The sequence below is a fragment of the Oncorhynchus clarkii genome, chromosome 7 (assembly GCF_045791955.1).
Source record: "Oncorhynchus clarkii lewisi isolate Uvic-CL-2024 chromosome 7, UVic_Ocla_1.0, whole genome shotgun sequence".
NCBI lineage: Eukaryota > Metazoa > Chordata > Actinopteri > Salmoniformes > Salmonidae > Oncorhynchus > Oncorhynchus clarkii.
Genome location: NC_092153.1, coordinates 37,355,166 through 37,378,932, shown reverse-complemented (window position 1 = coordinate 37,378,932; position 23,767 = coordinate 37,355,166). Strand labels below are relative to the sequence as shown.

At 41.3% G+C, this 23,767-nt stretch overlaps 1 protein-coding gene across 1 annotated transcript in view; it reads right to left on the bottom strand.

The window, feature by feature from the left end:
* Positions 1 to 23,767, bottom strand: part of LOC139413250 (metabotropic glutamate receptor 4-like) — a 361,254-nt gene that overhangs the window by 88,345 nt on the left and 249,142 nt on the right. Inside the window, exons 4-6 of the mRNA XM_071160398.1 lie at positions 9,293 to 9,428; positions 7,253 to 7,407; positions 5,944 to 6,084 (exon numbers count right to left, since the gene is read on the bottom strand). Coding sequence (XP_071016499.1) covers positions 5,944 to 6,084; positions 7,253 to 7,407; positions 9,293 to 9,428 — 432 coding nt within the window. The remainder of the gene's footprint in view (positions 1 to 5,943; positions 6,085 to 7,252; positions 7,408 to 9,292; positions 9,429 to 23,767) is intronic.

Here is a 23,767-nt window from a genome sequence, read left to right as displayed (position 1 = left end):
CGACCCCCCTCAGCTCCCAGCTGTGCCCTGGACACCATTTGTGAATTGATCGCCCCCCATCTAGCTTCAGAGTTTGTTCTGTTAGGTGACCTAAACTGGGATATGCTTAACACCCCGGCAGTCCTACAATCTAAGCTAGATGCCCTCAATCTCACTCAAATCATCAAGGAACCCACTAGGTACAACCCTAACTCTGTAAACAAGGGCACCCTCATAGACGTCATCCTGACCAACTGGCCCTCCAAATACACCTCCGCTGTCTTCAACCAGGATCTCAGCGATCACTGCCTCATTGCCTGTATCCGCTACGGAGCCGCAGTCAAACGACCACCCCTCATCACTGTCAAACGCTCCCTAAAACACTTCTGTGAGCAGGCCTTTCTAATCGACCTGGCCCGGGTATCCTGGAAGGACATTGACCTCATCCCGTCAGTTGAGGATGCCTGGTCTTTCTTTAAAAGTAACTTCCTCACCATTTTAGATAAGCATGCTCCGTTCAAAAAATGCAGAACTAAGAACAGATATAGCCCCTGGTTCACTCCAGACCTGACTGCCCTCGACCAGCACAAAAACATCCTGTGGCGGACTGCACTAACATCGAATAGTCCCCGCGATATGCAACTGTTCAGGGAAGTCAGGAACCAATACACACAGTCAGTCAGGAAAGCTAAAGCCAACTTCTTCAGGCAGAAGTTTGCAGCCTGTAGCTCCAACTCCAAAAAGTTCTGGGACACTGTGAAGTCCATGGAGAACAAGAGCACCTCCTCCCAGCTGCCCACTGCACTGAGGCTAGGTAACACGGTCACCACCGATAAATCCATGATTATCGAAAACTTCAACAAGCATTTCTCAACGGCTGGCCATGCCTTCCGCCTGGCTACTCCAACCTCGGCCAACAGCGCCCCCCCCCCCCCCCCCCGCAGCTACTCGCCCAAGCCTCTCCAGGTTCTCCTTTACCCAAATCCAGATAGCAGATGTTCTGAAAGAGCTGCAAAACCTGGACCCGTACAAATCAGCTGGGCTTGACAATCTGGACCCTCTATTCCTGAAACTATCCGCCGCCATTGTCGCAACCCCTATTACCAGCCTGTTCAACCTCTCTTTCATATCGTCTGAGATCCCCAAGGATTGGAAAGCTGCCGCAGTCAACCCCCTCTTCAAAGGGGGCGACACCCTGGACCCAAACTGTTACAGACCTATATCCATCCTGCCCTGCCTATCTAAGGTCTTCGAAAGCCAAGTCAACAAACAGGTCACTGACCATCTCGAATCCCACCGTACCTTCTCCGCTGTGCAATCTGGTTTCCGAGCCGGTCACGGGTGTACCTCAGCCACGCTCAAGGTACTAAATGATATCATAACCGCCATCGATAAAAGACAGTACTGTGCAGCCGTCTTCATAGACCTTGCCAAGGCTTTCGACTCTGTCAATCACCGTATTCTTATCGGCAGACTCAGTAGCCTCGGTTTTTCGGATGACTGCCTTGCCTGGTTCACCAATTACTTTGCAGACAGAGTTCAGTGTGTCAAATCGGAGGGCATGCTGTCCGGTCCTCTGGCAGTCTCTATGGGGGTGCCACAGGGTTCAATTCTCGGGCTGACTCTTTTCTCTGTATATATCAATGATGTTTCTCATGCTGCGGGCGATTCCCTGATCCACCTCTACGCAGACGACACCATTCTATATACTTCCGGCCCGTCCTTGGACACTGTGCTATCTAACCTCCAAACGAGCTTCAATACCATACAGCACTCCTTCCGTGGCCTCCAACTGCTCTTAAACGCTAGTAAAACCAAATGCATGCTTTTCAACCGTTCGCTGCCTGCACCCGCACGCCTGACCAGCATCACCACCCTGGATGGTTCCGACCTTGAATATGTGGACATCTATAAGTACCTAGGTGTCTGGCTAGACTCTAAACTCTCCTTCCAGACCCATATCAAACATCTCCAATCGAAAATCAAATCAAGAGTCGGCTTTCTATTCCGCAACAAAGCCTCCTTCACTCACGCCGCCAAACTTACCCTAGTAAAACTGACTATCCTACCGATCCTCGACTTCGGCGATGTCATCTACAAAATTGCTTCCAACACTCTACTCAGCAAACTGGATGCAGTTTATCACAGTGCCATCCGTTTGGTCACTAAAGCACCTTATACCACCCACCACTGCGACTTGTATGCTCTAGTCGGCTGGCCCTCGCTACATATTCGTCGCCAGACCCACTGGCTCCAGGTCATCTACAAGTCCATGCTAGGTAAAGCTCCGCCTTATCTCTGTTCACTGGTTACGATGGCAACACCCATCCGTAGCACGCGCTCCAGCAGGTGTATCTCACTGATCATCCCTAAAGCCAACACCTCATTTGGCCGCCTTTCGTTCCAGTCCTCTGCTGCCTGTGACTGGAACGAATTGCAAAAATCGCTGAAGTTGGAGACTTTTATCTCCCTCACCAACTTCAAACATCTGCTATCTGAGCAGCTAACCGATCGCTGCAGCTGTACATAGTCTATTGGTAAATAGCCCACCCATTTGCACCTACCTCATCCCCATACTGTTTTTATTTATTTATTTTTCTGCTCTTTTGCACACCAATATCTCTACCTGTACATAACCATCTGATCATTTATCACTCCAGTGTTAATCTGCATAATTGTAATTATTTGCCTACCTTCTCATGCCTTTTGCACACAATGTATATATAGACTCCCCTTTTTTCTACTGTGTTATTGACTTGTTAATTGTTTACTCCATGTGTAACTCTGTGTTGTCTGTTCACACTGCTATGCCTTATCTTGGCCAGGTCGCAGTTGCAAATGAGAACTTGTTCTCAACTAGCCTACCTGGTTAAATAAAGGTGAAATAAAAATAAATTTAAAAAAAACCAGTTGCATCTATCAGTCTCATAATCTGATCGTCGTATATAGCCCTTGAATCTGCACCACACCAATCTTAATTTAATATTTATTTACTAAAAAGCTAAAATGATGATAAAAGATACATATAGGCAAAACACATTATAGACTATTGACAAGAAATTAGTCAGGCCAACACACTATGGCGTGTGTTACCCACAATGGGAATTTCAGAAGAGAGAGAAAAAGTACACGAGAAATATACATTTGGGAGAATTTGTCAGCTATGCAATTCAAACCCTAGCCTTGCCTCAAACTGCCGCCCTTATGAGTCAGAATAATGATGGGAGGTGATCTCCGGGGATTCTCTGGGTGGACCGTTCCGTTGTTCGATGACGCACTTCTCCTGCGCACCTCGTTGCTCGTCCTCCCTGTGTCCGTGTCCTTTGTGGCTTAGGAGTCTGTCACCTCACCCCTTTCTCTGGAAGGGGTCTTCTGAGGACAGACAACTCTGTAGCTCAGAGCTCACAGCATAGGAATGAAACCCTTTAGGTACCACTATTCGATGGGAGATGGAGGCTAGGTGGTTTGACTTGAATTCACCCGCTTAGACACAGCTACTCATCCGTAGCTTGGGTAGAAAAGGATTTCTTTGTCCTCAAACTTGCGTTGCGTTCTGGGTTGTTTGACTTTTCAGACCCTGCTGCAGCTGGGGTCACGTAGTCTTATCGTAAATTCTATACTCACAGGTTTTATACCCTTGGGTCAGAAGTGGGCGTGACCGCCTTTGGGGCAATTCTCTGGGCGTACCAAGTTAATGAGGCAAGGCTAGATTTTCTCAAATCCCATTTTAGACAACTAACTTAACATTTCATCTTCCCCAAAACATCATCTTTGATTTGGATATTTTCCATACAAAGTACGATGTGTAAACATCAAACATATATTAGGAAAACCCTTCACATTACAATGTTTTTGTAATAATGTCATCTATTGACCTTTAATAACAGGACAAAAATGACATACATTTTCATAGTCCACCTATCATCATGACCACCATTGTGGCTGACGGAAAACATTGTTCGAACCAATATCCGAAACTTTAAATCCCATTAAATCCATTATTAAAAAATGGAAAGAATAATATTTCAAGGATCAATACCAATTCTCTACCAACTGAGCAACACAGGACATTATTACAAGGTAGTGCTACTGTATCTAGCAGAATAGTGTAGCAGACAAGCGCTCGCTAACTAACTGTAAGCAATTTTAGCTAGCTGGATAATCATGTTGCACTAACTGTGAGGCAAAATAATTTTTTTATTTAATGTTAAATTCAGAAAATCTGTTTGCAAGCAAACACGACAGTGTCTCCAACAATGATTACTTTTTCACATTGCATGTCATCTCTCATTTCCAAGCGTATTGTTCCATTTTAAAGAAAAGACCGGGAAGGCTTCCAAATGTCTTGTTTTGTACCCCATGTGAGTTCAAGCTTTTAGATTGGCGAAGGCTTCAGCCACAAAGAGCAATTTGGATGTCAAGAAGTGCCAAAAAAATAACATTCAGGCACATATGATTCACCTCCTCACACAAACATATCTTTTGAGTTGTTGCCACATTAGTCCAGAGCAGCTGTGTCAGAATGCATTGAAACCAATCTATCTCAGTGTGTAACGATCATGCATGGTTGAGTTGATGAGTCAATGAGCTGATGATGTCTCAGTCCCCCAACACTTCCTCCTCCAGGTCCCATTTCTCCAACCTCTACTCAGATCATTCAGCTCATTGCTAACTTGTCATCATATGAGTCAATTATTTTGTGGGTAGCTATAGACATATCCTTATATCCTGACAGTGTTTTTTCTTCTCCCAGATTGGTCATTTACACAGAGCTAGTTAATCCATGAAAGAGTGGTGCAGTAGACAGCTGCACTGAAAGGATGTGACTGGCATTAGTCTTCTGTATAGACGGACAACATTAATCTGTTTAAATCTTGACATGTCCATTTTTAATTGTGGATTTTTTTATTACTGGTGTGGGTGAAGAGAGATGGCCTCTAATCAACTTATAGTTTTCAGTTGAATGCCTTGCTGCACTCCCATTAAGACAGCAGTACTAGCCTAAAGGATCTAAAACCCACACAACAGAGAACAAGGGGAGGAAATTCTGCTATTAGTGCAGCGTTCGCCAGTTTTGTAGTATATTATGAGAACTTAGTTGCAATTCTATGGAGCAGTGTGGTTAAACAAACACACTTACAAAGTGTTACCATTATTGGCTTTTATTGAAAGCCAATTACAACATGACTATGAATTATGCTTGCTTCATGAATTCTGAGGATTTCCATTTGCTACATGCATTTTGAATGCAAGTGAATGCCTATTATATGATTTTTGGTGTTCCGTATTTTCTAATTGTTTGACACAGTGATAGCTATTATTGCACCACCATGACGGCAAGTTTCCCACGTAAGAAACCCAAACAATTTGACAACTGCAATAGCACCAGGCTTCATTTCATTTTAAACCAATAGGTAATTAACGAGACAATACTTTCATTGTGAAATTAACTGTTTCAAACCATCAATATACTACTGGCCTGCACGTCTTCTCTCATGTACAGATAGATTCTTAGAACAGCTAGAGAGGTCTTCAGCTCCAAGTCCAGATTTGAAAGGCTTGAGTGAATTTGTGATGATCAAACAATCTCCAGCACACGAAGACAGAACACTCCAGGACACAGCTGGATAGCATATGGCAGTGAGCCTGGAGGTGGAGATGTTTAACCATGCAGACCTGCTATTACATCGTTCTGTTGCCATCTGGGAGGACAGTCGAACAGTCTACTCGGCAGAAACACATGGCTCTCGTAATACCTCATATGGAGATACATTTTGAATCCAGCTAATGTTGTACCTCTCTAGCTTTAGCTGGTGTACACACTTTAGCCATGTGCCAAAGCTGTTATGTTCTAAGATAAGGACAGGCTTTCACTGTCCTTACCTGTGAAACATAACACTTTTCCAATGGTAGTTAAGATCAGTAAAGCTGCAATGGTGTGAAAGGAAAGGAGAATTGTCTTACTTGTGCATTTCTTCAGCCCGGAACCTTTCTTCAAAGCGTGTCGGCTCAGCTTGCAGGCGAAGTTGTTCTCCCAGAACTCAGCAAACCAGATATTTCTCCTGTTGTTCTCCAGTGTGCGGCTGATGAAGTAACGATCAAACCCTGGAAGAGATTGATCAGATTGTCATTGAAGTGCACTGGCTCTGGCAACAGTGTCAGTGCTAACATGGGTATTGACATGTGGGGGAATGTAGTGACATGCTCTGTAATGATGCTTTTGGGTAACTCTTAAACGACATCTTCTGACAGGGTGAGCATTGCTTTAACAGTGAATGTATTGATAATGGCTGATTATGTTATAGACCAGAGTTTTGTCTTGGCTGGCAGACTGAGTGGAAAAAAAAGTGCTATCTAGAACCTTAAAGAGTTATTTGGCCGTCCCCATAGGAGAACCCTTATTGGTTCCAGGTAAGGTACCTGGAAAAAGGGTTCTACCTGGAACCAAAAAGGGTTATCCTATGGGGACACCCGAATAACCCTTTTTTCTAAGAGTGCGGGACAGTAAATGCCTTATCTTTTACAATAGCTTATCAGGACTTAGAAGTGTTCTGTGTTAGGATCTCTTGATATTTAAAGCAGGAGTACTTAGTTGCTACAGTACACTACCAATTTCTTGACTTATAAATGTATATATACCCATTGATTCTTAAAAAATATAACTTATAAATGCCTTCTGAGCTCAGTTCAACTGTTGTACCCCATCAGAACCCAAAATGTAAGCCTGTTTTAATCCAATGTTTCTAAACAATTCAAATTTAAACAATCCCTCTATAGCCTCAAAACATGGTTCAACTATACATTTGATATCATGGATGGTCATTCCTTGCATCCATAGCTCTGTCTATGAATTTGAGAGTGGTTACATTTCTCCAGCCCCATCCCTCAGCTTTTTAGCGAAACAGGGGCAGGGAGTTGCTTTGTTATTATTTCAGTAAAGGATTCTAGCTCTACCAGAGATATCTCTATGTGAAGTGGAATAGCTGCTGACACAATAACGCACTACTGATCCATGTCTACGTTTGTAAACAAAATGTAATGTTTTCCAATATTCTGTAATATAATTTACAATGGCATGACTAATCTCAATCACTTTATCCTTGTACTTTGAGCGAAAGCTACATGAGATCTACCAATGAATCAATCGGACAATCTTAATTTGGTCCCGCCTATCTTCCCACAAATCAATGAATTAATCAAGCAATCAATCAATCAATTAGCCAATTACAAAGTTGATCACAGCAACCTAGAACATTTCTCTGTTCACCCTCACCTCTGATGGACTGGCGTTTGGGCAGGATGGTGACAGCTCCCTCTGCCATCTCCTCTTGGTGTAACACTGGAGATATCTTTGAGCCCCAGCTGTCTGAGCCCACCCAGATGAAATGGCCAGTCTGGTTGGCCTTCTTGGCTGCTTGGAGTAGCCGCCTGGAACAAGTGGATAAAAACATTTAGCTATGAATAATGTATTTGATATTTTGGTAACACTTTCTATGAGCTAACTGTATGAGCAGTACTGCAAAATAACTACACAATAGTCACTGATATACTGTAGTACAGAGCGTTCATGATTCAACTTGAAGGTACAAACTCATTTGGACTCCATTGTATTGGTCTGGCTGGCCTGCACTATAAACAAAGTGATGTGTATGGTCTGGTGTGTTGTATTCCCAGAGAAATCATCCACATTTTTTACGAACTAATGTTAACAATAGATCAATAGCAAATATTTCTCCAGGTATTTAGTTTGTTTGCTAAAGCAAAATGATTGCACAGCGGCAGGTAACATTCACTAATGTCAGGACAACAGAGGGTTAAATTAATAAGATTATTTCCAAATGTATCCAGTGTCACTAAGATAAAGTAATGTAAGTAAGTAAGTAAAATATGTCGCAAGTCACATACAAATATTTTTTCATCAAAATACGTTTTTGGGCAGAAATGCCTTCTCGAACATGTGAACTTTCATGTGCATTAATATCAAATTTGTATGTCATCTGTAAATACGAATAAAATTCTTAAATTACGAGCCTAGTTTGTTTAGACAAAGGCTGAGATAATGGCTGAGATAATGAGGGTGCTGGACATGCCGAGAGATGAGTTTGGATTGGTCGGTGTTGCATCTTGTTTCTATAAAATGAGCTGCTCGTACTGCAGCATAGATAACTGAAAATATGTTGCTACTGCTCTCAATAACATTGTTTCCCTGAATTTATCAGGTGCTATCGACAAAGGTCAGTGGGAAAAAGTTGTACATTTTCCTTGACACCCAAAAGTACTCCTTACAATTTGAATGCTTAACAGGACTGGAAAATGGTCCAGTTCACACACTTATCAAGAGAACATCCCTGGTCATCCATACTGCCTCTGATCTGGCAGACTCACTAAACACACATGCTTCATTTGTAAATTATGTTGGAGTGTGCCCCTGGCTATCCATCAACAATAAAAAATAAAAAAGTGTTGTCTGGTTTGCTTAATATAAGGAAGTTGAAATGGTTTATACTTAAGTACATTGTACCCCTGGCTATTTCAACAATATATATATAATTGTGCCGCCTGGTTTAATAAGGAATTTGAAATGTATACTTTTACTCAAGTATGACAATTTAGTACTTTTTTCATCACTGGATCTGGCTGGGGGTTATAGCATTTCTTTCACATGACCCATCAATTTAGACAAGTGTGTCTGGGTAAGGGTCATCTATTTATAAAATATTTTTATCTGGTCCACTTTCTGTTTACCTGGAATACTTCCTTATTGTAGGCTACTACCACTTGTAGTCTTTAGCACATCACCTCAGGTGAATCATTAAAGAGATGGGTGGGGCTGGCTTAATTAAGAGGGTGTGAACAATGCTGAATGGGTGTAGACAAAGGAGAGCTCTAGTCGATACCAGAACATTCAAAGGCCCTTTTTTCAAAAGGGAGTCGACAAGTGTATCAACATTCAAAGCATAATTGTTTTCCCATTGTTCCTCAAAAATGTGGTTTATGGTATACCATTTTGTAGCTCAGAGTCTCTACTTTTATCCAATGCAAAAAAACAAATTCAGATTTTAATACATAAGACCGAATCCAGGTGGTAAGTCACATATTAACATGAGTTACCGATTGAGTCTAAAAGGGATAATTATGATAGCACTTGACCAATAACATTTTAAAGTAATTCTACAGTGCATAATTTAAATGTCAAGCTTTTTCTTTCTGACTCTTCTCCCTTTAATTAATAATCTTCCATGCATGTTTCTTAAGATTATTATTTTAGTATATTTCATATTCAGCATGTCAATGCTATGATAAATACCCTTACCTAATATCATCCTCATTGGCGAAAATGATGACCACCCTTGCGTTTGGGTTTTCTCTTAGTCGGCGGATGACCTTTCCAAACTCTCCAGGCTTTGGCTCCCGGGGAATCTTGACCGACTGAGAGATACACACACCTCCTACAACAGAGACAGAGGAAACACACAGTAGTTGAGTGGCAGTTTAAGTCAAGGTTTTCACATTTTACAGATGCTCAACTTGAGCTATCAGTAGATCACCAATAAGAGCAGAATATAAATCCAAACACTGTATAGCCTTTAAGTTTATTTTGACAAGGACAGTGCACATTAATAAACATTTCAGTAAAAGAGCAGGATTTAGCCAGGCAACAAATCTTCGACTGCAGTCCCCTGGGCAGGTTATTAAAAACTCAGAAAATGACAATGCAGACAATAAGCAAACACAGAACAACATGGGGGTGGCAGGTAGCCTAGTGGTTAAAGCATTGGACCAGTAACCAAAAGGTTGCTGGATCGAATCCCTGAGCTGACAAGGTAGAAATCTGTTGTTCCAGACATGGGAAGCTCTTTTGCTGCCTCTGTAGTCAAACAATTCTGTACATGGGAAGCAGTTTTGCTGCCCCTGTAGTCAAACAATTCTGTATCAGAAATTAGCTAGTTTGAATTTTTTTATTTGAGTTACCTTTTCCACCTGATTTTTGAAAGAGATTGGAATCAAAAGATGGTTAAAACTATAATTTTGATCTCATGAATGGTCAGTCCTTTCATACATTGCTCTGTCTATACATTTGAGAGTGGTTATATTTCACCAGCCCCATCCCTCAGTTGTTTACAAAAACAGTGGTGGGGTGCTCTTTGGGGTTCTTTGAACTGCAGTTTACCACTTTAATAATTACCTTTAAATCCACCTGCTGCGACTCTTATGTAACTTCCCAGTGGGGGGTAGACACAAAACCTAATGCAGCGGACATCACTTGAACCACGTTCATTTTGAACATGTCCTTACCAAGGATAACTTTCATCCAGACACTTAAACTGCGAGGAGAACAGAGACTGTTTGAAATAAGAGACTGCTGAGGGGAGGACGGCTCATTATAATGGCTAGAACGGAGCAAATGAAATGGCATCAAACACATGTTTGATGTACAATATTTGATACCATTCCACTCATTCTGCTCCAGCCATTGACACGAGCCCGTCCTCCCCAATTAAGGTGCCACCAACCTTGGTGGGTAAGAATATATTTTTCACTAGCCATGTTAGTGGGTGGTCAATTTACAGAGCTCTACAGTGCGAGCATTACATTCGCAAATAAAAATAGTCAAAAGTCAAGTATAAGCACATTAGAGTTAGAAAAATGCTGTAGTTGCTGTTTTCAAAGTATTTCTCCTGTTTTGTTTCAAAGCTGTTAATTGCACAAATAAATACTAATCCTATATCCCGCAACACTGCCTGGCAGAGGAGCTGAGCTCATTGAGTGATGTGCTGATAGATACAACACTGCCTGGCAGAGGAGCTGAGCTCATTGAGTGATGTGCTGATAGATACAACACTGCCTGGCAGAGGAGCTGAGCTCATTGAGTGATGTGCTGATAGATACAACACTGCCTGGCAGAGGAGCTGAGCTCATTGAGTGATGTGCTGATAGATACAACACTGCCTGGCAGAGGAGCTGAGCTCATTGAGTGATGTGCTGATAGATACAACACTGCCTGGCAGAGGAGCTGAGCTCATTGAGTGATGTGCTGATAGATACATTTTTGGAGGCGCTGCGCACAGACATAAAGTTGGTCAAATTTACTCTAAAGTCTACAAAGTGAGACTTTGTCCTCATGTTTCTTGGCTATTTACATTGTTCAGTTCACAAGCTCGGTTGTTTTTCAATGTTAGTTTGAGTCTGCTGCTTCAACTGATAGCAAAGAGACACCCTAGTCAGACCTCAAATCTCACACACAAGTGACAGGACTCGAGTGGCCCCATTGGTAAACCATGGTAAACTCCTGCCCTTAAAGGGGCAGCTGAACATTTTCTCTGATATTTTTATCTGCCCCTTTTTTTCAATTTTCACCTAAAATGACATACTCAAATCTAACTGCCTGTAGCTCACGACCTGAAGCAAGGATGTGCATATTATTGATACCATTTGAAGGGAAACTTTGTGGAAATGTGAAATGAATGTAGGAGAATATAACACATTAGACCTGGTAAAAGATAATGCAAAGAAAAAAACATGCGTTTTTGGTAAAAAAAGCATTGTACCATCATATTTGAAATGCAAGAGAAAGGCCATAATGTATTATTCCAGCCCAGGCGCAACTTAGATTTTGCCCACTAGATGGCAGCAGTGTATGTGCAATGTTTTAGACTAATCCAATGAACCATTGCATTTCAGTTCAAACTGTTGTACTGCCCAAATGTGCCTAATTGGTTTATTAAAACATTTTCAAGTTCAGAACTGTGCACTCTCCTCAAACAATAGCATGGTATTCCTTCACCGTAATAGCTACTGTAAATTGGACAGTGCAGTTAGATTAACAAGAATTTAAGCTTTCTGCCAATATCAGATATGTCTATGTCCTGGGAAATGTTCTTGTTACTGACAACCTCATGCTGATTGCATTAGCTTACGTTAGCTCAATCGTCCCGCGGGGGACCCACTGATCCTGTAGAGGATATAACTATAACTAGTCGATTTCCGTGGCCCCCATAAAAATCTGTCAGTTTAAGCTACAGATATTTTTTGCTTTGGATGCATCTCAATCCACCGCAACCGCCGATGTTGCACTTCCATATCTGCGATGGAAGGTGACAGAGCTAGAGCTGAAAGGTGACAGAGCTAGATCGGTGATTGTCAGACCATGAGACATCCCGAAAATCGGTCTTCTCAGAAAATGTTCTATAGTATCAGAACGGTTTGGCCTAAAAAACTATTATGACCCCTCTATGGAAAGATAAGACTCCCACAAACACGATGGTGTTCTTCAATTTGAGACTTGTCTGAAGTCGGTACAGTCGATCTGCCATCTTCTGTCTGTTGTGCCCAGACAGTTTGGGATACACACTGTGAAAAGGTAAGTCAGTTGTTTTCCTCAAAAGGCTCGTCTGAACGTCCCTCTGTACCAGCTGAATCTTTTTTATTGAAGTAATGTGTATAGGGAGATTGTTTAGTGCCCAAAATTAGGGGTTAAATACATGTCACATTTTTTTAATGTTTCAGATATAGAACAGACCAGTCAGAACAAACTGCTTTCTATATACATATTTTTTTACCTTTATTTAACTAGGCAAGTCAGTTAAGAACAAATTCTTATTTTCAATGACAGCCTAGGAACATAGAGATTTTTACTTTGTCAGCTCAGGGATTTGATCTTCCAACCTTTCAGTTACAAGTCCAACATTCTAACCACTAGACTATCTTGGGGGGGCAACTATCTGTTGTTCCATGTAGTGAATATTTTATTCAATGCATTTATATGGGCTACATTTTTCATCAAATAATTTAGAATATTTATTACAATTTAAAATCAAATAGCTGAATTATCCTTGGTATGACCTTCTTTAAAACAATTCCATATAGCTCAATATAACCCCTATTTAGCCTGTGCAGCTTCACAGAGGGATTAAACATTCTAAATTCTCACCTTTTGGGTGGGTGGACTGGTACATTTGATCAAGTAGTTTCTCATGGTTGATGCCTTTTTGGTTGTGTGGTCATTCATAGCATTTTGTCTACTTGATCCTCTTGAGTCACTTTAGAACCGGACCATGCATCATGCCATTGTGTTCTCCCCTCAAGCAATGTTTAGCTCACTCCACAAGTCGCCATTAAGTCAGTGTGTGTGTGTTGATAGCACACACTCCAGTAACTCAACCTCAACGCTCTGACTGAATAAATGTTTTTCCTGTACTATACAGTATTTAACAATATTGTTTTGACACAGTAGTAAATTAATGTGCTTAATTTCACAAAAAATGATTAGCAAAATATATGTCTGCTCATTGCAAAAAAAATCGAATTAACAGTTAACTATATTTTTTGGACATAGCTGCAGATGCCCTTGAATCTCTTCCTTCAATATGACATAGTCATTAGCATAATATCATGGCAATAGATATATGCTGCGTGTCATGGTGGTTTAAAAATGCTTGGGATCTGCATTGGATTAGGTGCACCACTAATTGCCAATTGAACCACTTGCACTCCTATATTGATGTTGTATCAAAATATCGATATTTGTGATTAAGAGCATATTATTTGTATTTGTATTTATTATGGATCCTCGTTAGCAGCAGCTAGTTTTCCTGGGTACCAGCAAAATTAAGGCAGTTAATACAATTTTACAATTTCAATGCGACATTTCAATACATTCACAGATTAGTGTGGCCTCGAGTAAAATGATGTTACTTTACACACTAGGGTAGCGTACTGTATTTCACATAGACAACTGTACCTGGAAGGTTACTCTGAACCATAAATTAAACTGAGCAGAGCCTTTGAACTCTGTGCACACCACTAGAGGAGTGGCCCAAACCTGACAGACTGAGAAAATCTCCTGCATAAGGGGACCAAGCTGAGTTGGGTGGCAGAGGTTTCAAGCAAAACAGTTGACTTCCTCCGGCTCTCAATCAAACTTCAACAAGGCAGAGCTGCCTTGGCAGACTGCCTGTCCCCTGTGCAGTATTATGCAATCTATGTGCACAACAAGCCTTTTGAATGGGAGAGCTGGGAATTCTTCAAATCTTTTGTTGTATGATTATATTTGTTGCCGTATTAGTACACTTTCAGAAAATAGGGTTCCAAAACGATTCTTCGGCTGTACCCATACGACAACCCTTTTTGGTTCCATGTAGAACTGCCTGTGGAAAGGTTTATACCTGGAACCCAAAAGGGTTATCCTATGGGGACTGCGAAAGTACCCTTTTAGGTTCCAGATAGCACCCTTATTTTTAACAGTGTAAAGTACATAGACAATGTCTGCCATATTTTGAATAATTTACAGACAAGCCGATTTGTAAATCTGCCATTTTCTTCAGTCTCATATCAGGCTTGATATAAAACTAAGGTAGTAGAAAACTAGCTGCATGTTTAGAGCAAAACACAACTCACATATAACTGACTATGTATCAAGCACAGCTCCCTTTGACTACCTTCTCTCGAGCAAGCTGATAGGGTCACGGACCATGTGGAAACCGAGGTTATTGATGCATCGCAATACAATGTTTGCTTGTTGAGCTCAAGTCAAGGTGTTTTCTTCGTGAGTAAACATGTCTCAGGAACTGCCAGGTATGCTTGTTTGTTCTGTAGATTGAGAGCCAAGGATTTAGGGGATTGAGTCGTTTAAAAATGGTATTATGTGCCACGCCCTGATCTGTTTCCCCTGTCCTTGTGCTGGTCTCCACCCCCTCCAGATGTCGCCCATCTTCCCCACTTATCCTCTCGGTATTTATACTTGGGTTTTCTGTCTGTCTGTGTCAATTCGTCTTGTTTGTCAGGCTTACCAGCGTTTTGTTTTGTCAGCGCCTATCTTTTCCCAGCATCTCTTTTTCTCATCCTCCTGGTTTTTGACCCTTGCCTGTCCTGACCCTGTACCCGCCCGCCTGACCACTGCCTGTCCCTGAACCTTTGCGCCTACTCTGGATTATCAACCACTGCCTGCCTTGACTTGTCATTTGCTTGCCCGTTACAATAAACATTTACAGTTGAAGTCAGAAGTTTACATACACCTTAGCCAAATACATTTAAACTCAGTTTTTCACAATTCCTGACATTTAGTCCTAGTGAAATTCCTTGTCTTAAGTCAGTCTGGATCACCACTTAATTTTAAGAATGTGAAATGTCAGAATAGTAGTAGAGAGAATCATTTTTCCTGCATTTATTTCTTTCATCACATTCCCAGTGGGTCAGAAGTTTGCATACTTAATTAGTATTTGTAAGCATTGCCTTTAAATTGTTTAACTCGAGTCAAACGTTTCGGGTGGCCTTCCACAAGTTTCCCACAATAAGTTGGGTGAATTTTGACCCATTCCTCCTGACAGAGCTGGTGTAACTGAGTCAGGTCTGTAGGCCTCCTTGCTCGCACACGTTTTTTTCAGTTCTGCCCACACATTTTCTATAGGATTGAGGTCAGGGCTTTGTGATGGCCACTCCAATACCTTGAGTTTTGTTGTCCTTAAGCCATTTTGCCACAACTTTGTAAGTATACTTGGGGTCATTGCACATTTGGAAAACCCAATTAGACCAAGCTCCTTACTGATGTCTTGAGATTTGCTTCAATATATCCACATATTTTCCACCCTCATGATGCCATCTATTTTGTAAAGTGCACCAGTCCCTCCTGCAGCAAAGCACCCAAAGCACCCCCACAACACGATGCTGCCACCCCTGTGCTTCACGGTTGGGATGGTGTTCTTCGGCTTGCAAGCTTCCCCCTTTTCCCTCCAAACATAACAATGGTCATTATGGCCAAACAGTTCTATTTTTCTTTCATCAGACCAGAGGACATTTCTCCAAAAAGAACGATCTTTGTCCCCATGTGCAGTTGCAAACCGTAGTCTGGCTTTTTTTATGGTGGTTTTGGAGCAATGGCTTCTTCCTTGCTGAGTGGCCTTTCAGGTCGATATAATACTCTTTTTACTGTGAATATAGATACTTTTGTACCTGTTTCCTCCAGCATCTTCACAAGGTTCTTTGCTGTTTTTCTGGGATTGATTTTCACTTTTCGCACCAAAGTACGTTCATCTCTAGGAGACAGAACGCTTCTCCTTCCTGAGCGGTATGACGGCTCTGTGGTCCCACGGTGTTTTTACTTCCGTACTATTGTTTGTACAGATGAACATGGTACCTTCAGGCGTTTGGAAATTGCTCCCAAGGATGAACCAGACTTGTGGAGGTCTACAAAAAAAATTCTTGGCTGTGGTCTTTTGATTTTCCCATGATGTCAAGGAAAGACGCACTGAGTTTGAAAGTAGGCCTTGAAATACATTCACAGGTACACCTCCAATTGACTCAAATTATGTCAATTAGCCTATTAGAAGCTTCTGAGGCCATTACATCATTTGCTGGAATTTTCTAAGCTGTTTAAGGCACAGTCAATTTAGTGTATGTAAACTTCTGACCCACTGGAATTGTGATACAGTGAAATAAGTGAAATAATCTGTCTGTAAACAATTGTTGGAAAAATTACTTGTGTCATGCACAAAGTAGATGTCCTAACTGACTTGCCAAAACTATAGTTTGTAAACAAGAAATTTGTGGAGAGGTTGAAAAATACGTTTTAATGACTCCAACCTAAGTGTATGTAAACTTCCAACATCAACTGTACTTTACACAGTCTGCACTTGGGTCTTACTTGATACCTGATAATTATGTGTGTGAATAGGACAACCCACGCCAGTTAAATCTGGACAGCCTATGTTTGACCTGTCCTTCCAGAAAAAGGGACCGTCATTTCTTTCTACTGGTGTTATTTAAAAGGCAGAGGAGACTGCCTGACAGCGGGATCCTAGAAATCTGGTAAGTCACTCCTCTACCTTCGTATGTCACTGTGGATACAGGGTCATCCAGAATGATAAGGTGTCTGCAAGTAGTCAGGAAGTACTGGGCCTTGCTGTGCCAATGAAACGTTTGGTCAGAACCAAAATAATACAATAAACATGTTCTTCTTCTACCTTTGGACGGCGTGTGCTTTTAGTTTTTTAGTTTTCCTATGGTATAATATTGTATTAACATTTCAAAGGAAGTCGTTTTTGATTAATTCAGCTGTTTGTTCTCTATTTACTGTTCTCTCTAGACATACAGTATCTAGAAAAAAAATCTGTAAAGTGTCATTTATTATGATTCAGGTTTGGAATAAGTTTGATAGAAGACAGCTTGTTTGATGCAGGGAAAGGCATTACTCATTATTCAAATGATCTGGGGTCAATTAGGTCATGTATTCTCCGGCGCTCGAGTTCGCCAGTCTGCATATTATTACGCATACCTGTCACCATCGTTACGCGCACCAGCGCCTCATCAGAGTCACCTTCCTGATTACCTTCCCTACATCTCTCACTTCCTTTGGTTCTTTCCCTAGGCGTTATTGACTCTGTTTCGGTTTCATGTCTGTACTTTTCCTGTTTCTTGTTTTGGATCATGTTCCATTTCTTTATTCAGTTATTCACTCTCTGTACTTGCTTCCCAACTCCCAGCGTACATGTTACACAACCTAACTGTCCCTCATGTTTGTTTAACAATTCACAATTATTACTGTTTATGGACTTCTAATTAGAAGGCTTTCAGTTGAGCAGTAAGGAAAATGCAGTTGCAACGGAGAACCTCTTAACCGAAGGAAATGCTGTACCCCCAGCTACTGTATGAATCGCACATTTATTCCAGACTCTTTAACCCTTATAACTGACATGCCACAAGCAGAATTTCTCAATATTAGGGAGACCCGCTGCTCGGGAAGCAGAGTGGCTTCAGAGGGGGAAAATACAAGCCCTTAAGTTGCCAGGCCCCCGAGCAAACTGAAATCACCAATGCACAGATATGGGCTGAATAGGCCCACAACAGTCTACCCATTCATTACGTTCATCTACCCATTCATTACGTTCTAATCAAACAAAAGAGATTTGCATAAAAAGACTGCATAAAAACACTGTGAGAAGAGCTGGAATGGAACAATTGGGGCACCTGACGACTGAAGTCATACATAAATAGTTTTATGCTGGAATATAATAGAGCAATGTTTTCTTTATGGATGTGTTGGTCTTAGTTTGGAATTTTTTTGGGGGGATGCATTTACTGGTATGTGGTTAGAAGAAAACATTACTCTGGCTGGGTCCTCTAAATGCTTATTTCATTTGAATGTCTTGAAATTAAGTGCTGGGTACAAGTCTTGGAGCCTCTGTGCGCATTTTACAAAAAGCTATGTGTATTTCACACAGCTATATTTGTCATAAGTGTACTGCAATGAGAAAGTGCAATTCCATTGTTTATCTATCTAACATGCTGACCAGACCGGACACGTCGCGTGCGCGAGCGTCTAAAAATAAATTTAGAAATCCATGTTATTCAATTATTGCACCCACACTGCTCGCGCGCGCCAACAGGCGTCTGCGATGCCAAGGGCTAAAATAGAACTCCTTTCTATTTCTGACACAGATCGCGCTGCAAGTCCTGCCTCTCCCATCTCCTCATTGTTTTTTTTATAAAAGCAGGTACCCACCTGCCATCTCCTCATTGGTTATACCCACGTGGGTGAAAGACAAAATGTTTTAAAGGTTGTCGTGGTAAAAGTGTAGATGCCAATCACCATATAAGTTCAAACATGAAAAAGCCTGGAAGGAGGAGAGATGACTAGAAACGATTCGTTTGGCCGTTTTATGTGTGGATTAATTGAGTAGAGGACCTTGTGCATTTTAGGTCAAATAACAACTCAATATTTATATTCCAGGACAAATCAGCTAGCAACAGCAAGCTAGCTAAATAGGACAAATTAGCTAGCAAGTGCACGCTAACTAGCTAAATTGCCAGACATGTTTAATGCTTTTCGACCTGTCCCCAAATGAATGTCATTGGTTCAGAGTTTGTTTTGATATTTTAACCTGCATGTCATGATCGTGTTTGGTGTAGGGGGACAAAATACATTTATGCACGACGGCGCACGCGCACAGCCGGTTTGGGTTCCATGCCATGCTAATGATGGCTGACTGATGAGGCCATGTATACAAAAATCAATTATGACTTTACAGTGTACTGGAAGCCATAGTTTATATGCCCGTTTGCGTTAGTTGTTAAACAAAGACATTTACATTTCTCCAGTGATTTGTTTTTGTTTAAATCAAATCAAATTGTATTTATCACATACACATGGTTAGAAGATGTTATTGCGAGTGTAGCAAAATGCTTGTGTGTCAAATGTGCTCCCCCTCCGAACTCTAGGTCACCAGGCTGCTCGTTATTGCACACACCTGTCACCAGCGTTACGCGCATCTTTGTATGACACTCACCTGGACTCCATCACCTGCTCGATTACCTCCCCTATATGCCACTACCTTTAGTTTCTTCCCCAGTCGTCATTGTTCCTGTTCCATGTCGATGCACTGTTCGTGTTTCTTGTTTTGTTCATTTATTTATTATAGATTTTCACTCCCTGAACTTGCTTCCCGACTCTCAGCGTACATTGTTACATTGTTACATCTAACAATTCCACACAAATATAAGTAAAGGGATGGAATAAGAATATATAAATATATGGATGAGATATGACCGAGCGGCATAGGCAAGATGCAATAGATGGTATAAAAATACAGTATATGCATATGGGATGACTAATGCAAGATATGTAAACATTATTAAAGTGACTAGTGATACATTTATTATTAAAGTGGCCAATGATTTCAAGTCTGTATGTAGGGAGCAGCCTCTCTGTGTTAGTGATGGCTGTTTAACAGTCTGATGGCCTTGAGACAGAAAAATAGCTTCTGTCTCTCGGTCCCAGCTTTGATGCACCTGTACTGACCTTGCCTTCTGGATGGTAGTGGGGTGAACAGGCCGAGGCTCGGGTAGTTGTTGTCCTTGATGATCTTTTGGTCTTCCTGTGACAACGGGTGCTGTAGGTGTCCTGGAGGGCAGGTAGTTTGCCCTTGGTGATGTACTGTGCAGACAGCACCACCCTCTGAAGAGCCCTGTGGTTGTGGGCGGTGCAGTTGCCGTACCAGGCGGCGATACAGCCCGACAGGATTCTCTCCATTGTGCATCTGTAAAAGTTTGTGGGTTTTAAGAGATAAGCCAAATTTCTTCAGACTCCTGAGGTTCAAGAGGCGCTGTTGCGCCTTCACCACACTGTCTGTGTGGGTGGACCATTTCAGTTTGTCCGTGATGTGTTCGCCAAGGAACTTAAAACTTTGCCCCTTCTCCACTGCTGTCCCATCGATGTGATAGGGGTGTGCTCTCTCTTTGCTATTTCCTGAAGTCCACAATCATCTCCTTTCTTTTGTTTGGTTGACTTTGAGTTAGAGGTTGTTTTCCTGACACCACACTCCAAGTGCCCTCACCTCCTCCCGATAGACTGTCTCGTCATTGTTGGTGATCAAGCCTACTACCTATTGGGGAAGCATGCAAATTGAAGTGGGTCTAGGGAGGCAGGTAAGGTGGAGGTGATATGATCCTTGATTTGTCTCTTAAAGCACTTCATGATGACATAAGTGAGTGCAATGGGGCGATAGTCATTTAGTTCAGTTACCTTTGCCTTCTTGCGGGCAAATCATAAAAGCTGGCTAAGAAGGTGTTTAGTTTGTCTGGAAGCAAGACGTTGGTGTCCGTGACGTGGCTGGTTTTCTTTTTGTAGTCCGTGATTGCCTGTAGACCTTGCTACGTACGTCTCATGTCTAAGCTGTTGAATTGCGACTCCACTTTGTCCCTATACCGACATTTCGCTTGTTTGATTGCCTTGCGGAGGGAATAACTACGCTGTTTTTATTCAGCCATATTCCCAGTCGTCTTTCCATGGTTAAATGCGGTGGTTTGCACATTCAGTTTTGCCCAAATGCTGCCATCTATCCACGGTTTCTGGTTAGTGTAGGTTTTAATAGTCACAGTGGGTACAAGATCTCCAATGCACTTCCATATAAACTCACACACCGAATCAGTGTATAAATCAATATTCTTTGAGGCTGCCCGAAACATTTCCCAGTCTGCGTGATCAAAACAATCTTGAAGCGTGGATTCCGATTGGTCAAACCAGCGTTGAATAGTTCTTGTCACGGGTACATCGTGTTTGAGTTTCTGCCTATAGAACGGGAGGAGCTACATTAAGTCGTGGTCAGATTTGCTGAAAGGAGGGCGGGGGAGGGCCTTGTATGCATCGCAGAAGTTAGAGTAGCAGCGATCCACTGTATTGCGTGCACGAGTGCTACAATCAATATGCTGATTGAATTTAGGTAGCTTTGTTCTCAAATTTGCTTTATTAAAATCCCCAGTTACAATAAATTCAGCCTCAGGATATATGGTTTCCTGTTTGCATAGAGTCCAGTGACGTTCCTTGAGGGCCATCGTGGAATCGGCTTGAGGGGGGATATACACGGCTGTGACAATAACTGGTGAGAATTATCTTGGGAGTTAATAAGGTTGACATTTGATTGTGAGGAATTCTAGGTCAGGTGAACAAAAGGACTTGAGTTCCTGTATGTTGTTACGATTACACCATGATTCGTTAATCATAAGCCTCTTCTTCCCAGAGAGATGTTTATTTCTGTCGGCGCAACTCAAAGAATTCCGGTGGCTGTACCGACTCCGACAACATATCTTGAGAGAACCATGTTTCCGTGAAAGTATGTTACAATCCCTGATGTCTCTGTATATTCCTCATTGCGAAGATAAGTCTGTCTGCCAGCAGTCATTTAAAAAGAGAGGATTTTGCTGAAACCTAGGTCTATTTGACTAAATTGTGTTTGCACTAATACAGTATTAATCCCCCTAGAGTCGATTGACGCACCAGTGCCCACTGAAAGGGGAGATTTTCATGAACACGATGGACTGGTACCGGTTTAAAAAACAAATGGAAGTTTGAAGGTAGTTTTGTGCCTACTCCAAAAAAGGGGTTAAATATGCGTATAAAAAAACATATCTAAATATTTTCAGATTTTCTTTTATATCTCCTAGATTTAGGACAGACTCTTCAAAACCTTGTTTCTTATGATTTATTTTTGACTGTCCATTTTGCTATTTATGTATGTTTTCAATGTGTTTCTATGGACTTTAGTAGTAAAGTTGTCATAATGCTTCAGCAAATGTACATTATCCCAGGGGTTTTGGAAGACACAATGTAAGTAATCCAATGTATGTCCCATCGCTATATTACTTCCGGAATGCCTCTACTGATCCTACAGCTATTGTATTCAGTAATAATGTGCCTCTGAACCAGAGCTATACTGTTAGCACTGAGGTGATGTGCACGAGCTGGATGTCCAATGTGTGCAGCTCACCCTGCATTACCATAAATAACCTGAGCATGTCTACCTCTGCTAAGCTTCCTAGTAAAGAAATAAAAACAATCAAGCATCCTAAAAAAGTGCTAAAAATAACCCACGTTAACATACATTATGTAGCTTATGAAACAACGTTCATGAAAATAATAATTTGCTAATAACAGATGGCATTTATATTCTGACTATCACTTACATAATACATTTGATGATAGAGGTAGCAATAAATTATTAAAAGATCTACAGAAAAGACAGAAATGCCAAAGGTGGAGGTGTGGACGTTTATATTCAGAAACATTTTTGAAAAGCTTAGAGAGGATCTCATGTTAAATACTGTTGAAGTAATATGGCTACAGGTTCATCTGCCTCACATAAAGCCCATTATGGTGGGAAGCTGCTATAGACAACCAAGTGCTAAAAGTCAGCATCTGGATAACGTGTGAAATCCTTGATAATGTACAGTTGAAGTCGGACGTTTACATACAGTTAGGTTGGAGTCATTAAAACTCTTTTTCAACCTCTCCAAAAACTTCTTGTTAACAAACTATAGTTTTGGCAAGTCGGTTACTACTTTATGCATGACACAAGTAATTTTCCCAACAATTGTTTACAGACAGATTATTTCACTATCACAATTGCACTGGGTCAGACGTTTACATACACTAACTTGACTGTGCCTTTAAACAACTTAAAACATTTACAGAAAATGATGTCATGGCTTTAGAAGCTTCTGATAGGCTAATTGACATCATTTGAGTCAATTGGAGGTGTACCTGTAGATGTATTTCAAGGCCTACCTTCAAACTCAGTGCCTTTTTCCTTGACATCATGGGCAAATCAGCCAGATTTTTATCTGGGTTTCGCCTGTAACATCAGTTCTGTGGCACTCACAGACAATATCTTTGCAGTTTTGGAAACGTCAGAGTGTTTTCTTTCCAAAGCTGTCAATTATATGCATAGTCGGGCATCTTTTCGTGACAAAATATCTTGTTTAAAACGGGAACGTTTTTCATCCAAAAATTAAAAGAGCGCCCCCTATATCCAACTAGTTAAAACTTGGGTCTTCTAAATGGACAATGACCCCAAGCATACTTCCAAAGTTGTGGCAAAATGGCTTAAGGACAACAAAGTCAAGGTATTGGAGTGGCCATCACAAAGCCCCTGACCTCATTCCAATAGAAGATTTGTGAGCAGAACTGAAAAAGCGTGTGCGAGCAAGGAGGCCTACAAACTTGACTCAGTTACACTAGCTCTGTCAGGAGGACAATTTCAGCTGACAAGAAAGTATGTGCCTTCAGGCCTGGAGGGAATCAAAAGTCCTCCCCCTACCGAAAAATCGTAAAGCACCCTTTACAGTCTCAAATAGCTGACCAATCTGCCTGTTACCAACCCTTAGTAAACTTTTGAAAAGAATAGTGTTTGACCAGATACAATATTTACAGCAAAAAAATAGGGAAGGACATTCAACAAGCACAGCACTTACGAAAAGGACTGATGATTGGCTGAGATAAATTGATGATAAAAATATTGTG